This window comes from Limulus polyphemus, unplaced genomic scaffold, assembly GCF_000517525.1.
Source record: "Limulus polyphemus unplaced genomic scaffold, Limulus_polyphemus-2.1.2 Scaffold576, whole genome shotgun sequence".
NCBI classification, from domain to species: domain Eukaryota; kingdom Metazoa; phylum Arthropoda; class Merostomata; order Xiphosura; family Limulidae; genus Limulus; species Limulus polyphemus.
In genome coordinates, this window is record NW_013666186.1 from 407,957 (window position 1) to 416,454 (window position 8,498).

The window sequence follows — 8,498 nt, forward strand, 5'->3', positions numbered from 1 at the left end:
ATCATATCACTTGCCCACTTCTTTCGTCTGACTTTGTTGGCAGGTCTTAATAAGGGCTTCCGTCTAGCTGCTCTACAACGATAACCCAATCTGTGGAGAATCTGTTGAACAGATTTCGGGCTCATCCAACCAACTTTGGCCATTTCTGCAGTCGTTAATCTGGGATCCATTTTGATGCTCCTCTTGACAGCCTTTTTCGTCCTCTCTGATGGACCAGGATGACCCGGATGCTGCTCAGTTGTTTCCTTGCCATGTTTCCTGAACTGCACGATGATTCTGTTGACTGTCGAAATTTGCTGCTGAGTTATTCCACCATCTGCTGGACCAACTTTCCGTCCTCTAACAAAATCTGACAATTCGAGAGAATCTTGAGTTCTAGGAATGTTGTAGCACAAGATAATTAGTGTGCGGACCATTTTCATTTATATAGTGCTCTGTGAACACAAATTAGTTACCATAAATCAGTTAAATGACAAAAAATTAGGTGTCTATTTACTTGTGACCACTCAGTGTACATATATATATATATTCAGAATGTGAATCCCTGAAAGGAATATTTCCACAGTACTTTTTGTATGAATTACAAGGGGAATACTTATGCAATGTTTTATTTGTGTTGGAAATTACAGAAAGGAATTTTTGTATTTTAAGAATTAATTGGTCAAGCGTATAATTACTATTTATGAAACACAAACTTTCAGGCTGTGTTGATTTCAGAATTCAACTTTTGTAATAATTTTCATTCACTTCAGAGACAGAGAAGTTGGGTGTAAAGTATATATATACACACACACACACACACACATAAATAATATAGGTTTTTCCTATAAATATTTTCTTTGCATTCTTAAATGTTAAAATTTGCTGCTGATAAGATAATTACAAATATTGCTAACCTTTCTTTGTTTCATTTATTTTTAATAGTCAACAGACAACACTACAGTTCACTTGATGACTTAAAAATTTACTTCAAAGACCTTAAGGGGTCTATTACCTACTTCTTCATATGTAGAGGTGGGTGGTGTTGCAAACACAATAGCTGCTACTTTTCTTTGGTACCATGTCAAGTCGGCAAAAGTGTAACACCTGTCCATTTGGGATGTTTTTTTAGAAGATTTCTTTATAACATTTTATGTTTTTTTTATCTTGAATTACTTTGAAATTTAAATAATTAAATGTAAATTTGAAAAAGTAAATTACATAATCCATGAATCAAGAAACAAATTACTTTCCAAATAGAGTGCAAATTAAATAAACCCAAAATGTAAAAATGTAAATTATATCTTGCAGAAAGCACATGGATAAAAAAACCTTCACCAACATGTGACTTCAGGGCTCAAACAAAAATTACAGACAAATTTTATTCGTTCTTGCTTCCTTGGTATTTAAGGGGAAAAAACTAAAACTGTGTTATTTCATACAAACTTAACAATAAGCCCCAAAAAATGTATTTTAACAGATGCCTGCTAAACTGCTTACTTTTCAAAATTGCTATATTTAACTAAATGACAATTTAATAACAATAATTAGATTAAAAACACTAGGACTACATTTAATTGTTATAGCACCAAAATATCTAGAAAGGTGATGTTGCTGCTCCTTTAAAAAACAAACAGGTACATAAATGTCAAGTAGCATGTAACTCAATTTCAAAATCAAATTCTCTAAAGCTTAAAGCAATAATAATAACGAGTAAAAAAAATATTAAAAAACCATCTGTAATATGCATGCATATCATAAATTTTAAAAATCGTTTGGTCATTTAGTTTCTGAGCTGTACTGCCAGCAACATGTAGTCTAAAAAGTAGTTACGATTGCCTTATTCTAGTTGTTTTGTTTCTTTGTTTTCTCAATGTATAATGTCTGTTCTGCCCAAGAGGATATTGCATTACCATATAGAATCCAGGTTGAAAAAATTAGCAATGTAACATCCTTGCTGTCCAAGATGACTTTCTCTACATACAGCTGCCCAATGCTGTAGAACAACAAAAGTCACTAGATGACACTGTCAACAAGAAACAAAGAGTGGAGGCAATTGTACATTGTTTTTTTTTGTGTGTGTGTGTATCTAAAGAAAAATTGTTTTAATTGTCCTTCAAATGTGTCAAATCTGTTTGTTTCTCACCTAACTTAAAACTCAGTCAAGTTATAAACAATAGAACACTCCCATTATTTCTTGGTTGAATCTGCTGTTTTGCAGGTTTGCCATTCTGATATTTTGGGGAAATCATATTTTACCTAAAAATACCATAAGTAGATAAGAGAGAAATTCTAGTGCAATATCATCAAGCTTTATTGCAAAGTTCCTGAAAGGATAACATGCATATCAGCCCTTACTTGATCTCGCGAGTTTAAACAGTTTAAAGGAACACTTTTACTTAAAAGAATGGCTTATTCTGGGAGTAGAAGTACTCAAATATGAGAGAGACAGTTGTGTGGGAAGAGATGTTGAGTCTAGGAGAAGTCCCCTCCTTGGCAAAGGACATTATTCAGCCTGAGTAAAAGATCAATTTCAGCAAAAGGTGAGTGTGCACAACTGAGGTTCATTAGAATGGACTGATGGCTGGCAAGTTCAAGAAAGACCATGGTAATTTGTGGGCAGAGGCAGAATGCACCACTGAAGGATAAGTTCCTCTAATCAGAATTGCCTTCCTGGCAAATGAAGCAAAAGGCACCCATGGGTGGAGAATGTGACCCATGGGATGAGGTATCTTGCAGCTCTTGACATCTAGTGTCCTGAAGGGTTGTATGAAGAGCTACCTTGAGAAGGTCATTCCCTTGTATACCTGGATCAGAGACTGAATACCCATTGGGGTGTCAAAGTCCCTGCATGTGGCTACTACCTAAAACTGAAGACTTTAGCAGCATCGCTCCTGACAACCAGAGGCTTTGGCCAGATACATATTGGAAGATCAGATAACCCATCTTTTATCTTATCACTCCCAATCTGATGGTTTAGTAGAATGGGTAATACAGGGCACCAAGTGGATGCTTATAATGTTTGTTAACCCTGACAAGCTACTGGGACTAACATCTGCCATATATGGTGATGGTATTGGTATATAGAGCGATGTAACAGGGATGAAACAAATTTGCCAAACCTGCTCACATTCCAATGAGAAATGTCACTTCTTGTGAATGTGATGTATTTGTCCTCCACCATGAGAAGAAGTACACCAGTGACCCCAAGAGTATGCAGAATGGTTAAGATAACAATGGTCCATACATGTGAATTTGTCCAATAAAAACCCAGGATGGCAGCCTGCTACAGAAATGTTATGACAGGACAGTGAAACTGGATATTCAAGTGTAGTGACTGTTTGTGGTTATAGTATGTACTTTTTGCATAAAAGCGACTTGGTTCTGACAGGAATTGCCCATATCTGATGCTCCAAAAAGTTGGTCTTCTAATGAATGAGCTACATGCAAGGCACAGAAAAGCACACGGTACACATAGATAATCTAGGTTCATACGGCACAAATGAGCCCTTTGTGCAACGACTTAAACAAGAGTGTGAAGAGGATTCCAATGAGTGAGAAGAGGTTGAGGGCACCATATTGAATCATCTAAACTCACCTAACAAGAGAGAGGAACTTGCTGATACTTATCTAGCAGTTTTCAATGAACCAGATGAGGTGTTTCTGTAGGCTGAAGTGACTAGCTGCTCTGACAGGTAGACAAAACAGCAGTGTTGGCTTCCCAGTAGATATGGATGGAATTCATTATTGACAGCTGGACAAACATTAGGTCAAAAGCCTGATGAATGAAAAAAGAGCATTCATTGATTCCTAAGCTGTCAGATAGTAAGATCTGGCAGAATGTATGAAATACATTTTGTGAGTACTACTTGACCATCAAAGATGGAATAGCTATTTAGTTAGAAAAACACTACTGACAAAAAGGGTGTAGTGACTCCTTGGCTTTCCAGACGAAGTGTTAACATGAAATACTATGTATACACTATAATATGGTTATTGCTTGATGATTGACAATCAGGACAGTCACTGATCTGCATGATCATGGACTAAAAAACAAAAGTAAAATTCTTTGCTTTCCAAGGTATTACATTTTTTGATTGAAAACATCATATGATGTTCTATGAAAATTGCTCTAAGAATGTAGCTGAGTGGTAAGAAATATGCAGAGTATATTACCTAGCACTCACTAGATTTTTCATTGATCTTTGTGGAAAACCTATATTACAATCAGCTATTTCTGTGTATTTACTAGAATACACTTGTAACAGCACAAATTTTAATCACAGTAAATAAAATTGTACCAGTGATTATTTATTTCATGAAGCCTGAGGTAAAAATAAGTTGAGTTCCATGGCCCTTAAATGACACTGTTAAGCATAACCTTGGCAGGTAACTCAGATATCTGTGAAGTTACTCATGTGGTAGTCACAGGCAAGCTATATAAACTACTAGAGTACTTGATGAAGAATAATGGTGGCATATGTGTAAGGCAATATATGTATGTAAAATATATATATATATGTGGCAACACACATGATGAAACATTAGATGGACTCCTTCACAGATGTTTTAACTTGAAGTAATCATATGTACAGAATGGTAATGGCAAGCCAAGAAGTAAATTTGAATAAAGCAATAAGAGCATGGTGAAAAGGAATTTATCTCAATGTTAAAAATTGATGAATATGAGACTAACCATGATAAATAACCTGGAAAGTATTATTCAAAAATGCAGTGTACCTATGATTTTTCATTAATGTTGAGATAATGTTCATTTTGGATATATTACAGGTTTGTGGATGTTTCACGAAAGAGACAATAGTAACAAAGAGACTCATAATCTGACAAGAGAGAGAGAAAACAGTTTTACTAGGTATTTCTCAAAAGCATAATGCAAATAATATTCTAACTTTATCATGATGAAATATTAATAAGTGAGTAAAACTGACAGTAATACATGAAATAATGGCTTAGACTTCATGACAAAAATACACATATGGTATGATTTATTTGGTAGTGATATGACTATTTTTAGTCATACAGATTGAAATATTTTTAACAAGCAAACAGTTTTACTGAATATTTTCTTAACTTTGTTTCATTAAAAACTACAGCTCAGAAGTATGAAAATGCAGGCTGCAAGTGTAATAGGAAAAGGTGGAAGGTATCACTTGTAATTTGTTCCATATCTGTTAAGCAATTTGTAACTTGAAGAAAGTCCCTAAGGAAAGACAATGAAAGCATTGGCATGGGCAAAAGAGAGATTATTGGTGCCTAACCCAAATCAGCTCAACTATTGGAAATAAGCTCTGTCAACATGACAACCAGATTATAGGCTATGGATGAGGCTGGGTTGGAGAGTTTGGTGTGAATGTTCCCTATGTCTGGCAAGAGCAGCACAGCCATTGGTAGCTGGTTGAATGAAAACTAGGGGAATCTCGATTTCTTCAAGTTCGATGGACTTATATTCCATGTGCTAGGATGAGCATGGATACATGTTAAGCCTTTAGATGTGCTGCTTGATGAGTACCTAGTTCACACTCTTAACCAAATATTAATACCACCTTTAACCTATGCATCAGATAAAACCTTTGACCAATTAAAACTGAGTCAACCTTTGCATTTGAATTTACACTTTATGTATTTAAGGTCATGCTTTTAGCCAAAGCTAATCACTCTTTCATCAACTAGCTAGTGGTTTTCTTGCTTTGCCTCATCCTGAGATGCCACTTGATTACAAAAATGGGCCTTTCAAGCTTTTCCACCTATGATATCACCGAGTTCCTGCATGATGCACAGGATTTCTTCCTGAGTGAGACCAATGAAGCCATCAGAGATGGGATGTCCAGATCTGACCTGACTTACACAGTGCCCAAACCCATGGATGAAAATGCATTGCTAGATAACATATCTGACATGGGAAAGCTAGCAGCATCTCTGGTTGTGGGTTGGGCCTACAGTCTCCAGAAGATGCACTATCACCTTCCACAGCAGAGGATTCAAGGTTTGGGTTCTCAGTTGCAAGAATGATGCTGAGGGTAGCATCATTCTTGCAACTGGGAACCCAATAAGGGCAATGCCAACTACATCTCTGAAGGAGCCTAACCTTCAAGCTGTATGACAGCCTTTGTAATTGCTACTCCTGACACCGCTGAAAGGAGGACACAAAGTCTAGGAACGATGGGGCTTTGTTAACTGTCAGAGGATGCACTACTACTTCCAAAGGGGCCACTATATCTAAAAACCAAAGAAATGCTTACTACCATTAGGTGCATCCCAAGGGACAACCAAATCCTGAGAAGACAGGGGAGGTGTGGATTTCAGGATGACTATATTCCAGAAGACTGTGATGATGGCCACCCAAAAAAAAAGCCAAATCGTCGAACTGCTACAGCCATCGATGAAGGAGCCTCTACGTTGAGGATTAAAGCACTAACTAGTGGACAAACAGGTAAGGCCTATGTGGAAGTCATGAGCAAAAGGCATTCCACAATGATAAGTGAGGATCTATTCCAAAGGGTATAATTCCTGAACAAATCACTCAACACCCAGTGCTGAAAAATCACTTCCAGAAAATGGCTTCAGAATGGATAAAAGCATGAACCCTTTACAACAGGGAGATACCCTGGCTGAGGCAGAGGGCAATCCCTTCAACATTGTATGAGGAGGAGGTCCAGTACCTGTAGGTCAAGCTTGTTGACATTGCGAGAGCCTTCAGTAAAGCTCAGGATGACCTGAAGACATCAACAGTGGCTAACCATAAAACAACAGCAACCTTATAAAATCTACTGTTGAGGATAAGGTGAGTTGGAGTGATGCCTCAGACAATCTCTGGGGTAAGCACATGTTTTGTAATATATATTTAAAGTATTATAATTTATATTGTTAAAACAAAACACAAACGTAATAATAGGAAGTATTTATTAAACGTTTCAGAATCATCATAATTCCATCATCAGTAATCTAAAGGTACAAAAACAATATCTGTAATTACAACAGAAATATATACATAAGAAATAAACAATTCAAATATACAAATATATTACGAGAAAAAACTGAGGCACAAGTGAAATAGTTAAAATAGGTTTAATTGCAGTGAAGACTGTGTTATTTAGGGAAGGAAGAAGAGTTTTTATGTATAATAATAAACAGATCTTCCAATAGGGCATGTTAATTGGTCTGTCATTTATACACACAGATCTTGTGTTACCATGTTTTATGTTAAACTGGTGTTATTTTATTCTAATTTTAAATTTCTTTCTTGTTTGTCCTATGTATATTTTACTGCAACTGATTTGGTAAATCACATCTTTATCTTCAATCATTTTTGAATCTTTGAGTGTTTGTAAATGGCTTACAATTTTGTTTTGAGTAATCAATGTTACTTTATAACTCTTTAATTGGAATGCTTTAGCAATTGTTACTGAAATCACAAGAAAAAACGATATACCAATGAACTTATTTTGTAATGAATTTAATGGAGTTAATTCTCAGTATTTCATAACCACTATCCACTGTTACTGCTTTTAAGTACATTTTTAATTGTTTATATCTGTGATATAAGATCATATATTAATAGCATACCAAGCATATATGTAACATATGGATAGTTTATGACTTAAAGAGTGGTTAGAGCAACTAACTTTCTTAGTAGCCAATGCAAGTCTTGCTATATTTCATTCCAACAATAAAACTAGTGGATGAAATTGTTTGAAACTTCATAATAACTTTCATAAATGCATGTAGTTTAAGAAACATAAAGCCTGTTACTTTGATAAATTTAGTTTTTTTGCATTATGATCTTTAATATCTTGGAAAATTACATTAGGAAATGGTATTTAAAAGAAATGATTATGATATTTATATTTGTTCCAGATTTGAGCTTACTTATTATGTTTTAGTACATTATTTTGAAATCCCAAAAAACTTGCATCGTCCATAAAATGCAAATTTTATCTATTTTTAATTTTTTAATAATCACATACTCTCCTTATGGTTTCAAGTAATATACAAGACCTGAAAATAATATTTGTAAATAAACCTAAACAATAAATGAGTATTTTTATTTTTAACTAGGATTTCATGTTTATGTATGTACATAAAACATTTTAATTTTGTTTCATCAATATATTTTTATTTATTGTGCCGAATAAACCGTGGGGTTAGCAGCATGAACTTTGTATGTTTTCCGTAAACTATCTCACCCCTGTTGGGGGTCACTCTCGTTCAGCCCAGCATGGGCGCATTTGAACATTACTGTAGATATGATAGTAAGAAAGCTTTTCGGTACTTAAATATCATTTCTTTGAACTTTCAAACAAGTTTATTTCAACATATGTCCATGTATGTTGTTTCACTATAGAGACAAAACTAATTTCCACTGCAGTTTATAGTACAGGTGGTTTCCATAAACACCGCCTGAGCCTGACCCCTTGTTACTTGATACATCCTGTTAGAAGATATTACCAAATGATACAGACACCATAAATTACTTTACAGCACTTAAAAGATTAGTCCTG

The 8,498-nt window shown here is 35.1% G+C and overlaps 1 protein-coding gene across 2 annotated transcripts in view; it reads right to left on the bottom strand.

Annotated features, from left to right (window-relative positions):
- The window catches only part of LOC106459214 (regulator of microtubule dynamics protein 1-like), a 111,963-nt gene that overhangs the window by 9,926 nt on the left and 93,539 nt on the right, over window positions 1–8,498 (bottom strand). For both annotated transcript variants that reach the window (XM_013918820.2, XM_022385658.1), the window contains exon 6: window positions 999–1,086. In XM_013918820.2, the coding sequence (XP_013774274.1) occupies window positions 999–1,086 (88 nt within the window). The remainder of the gene's footprint in view (window positions 1–998; window positions 1,087–8,498) is intronic.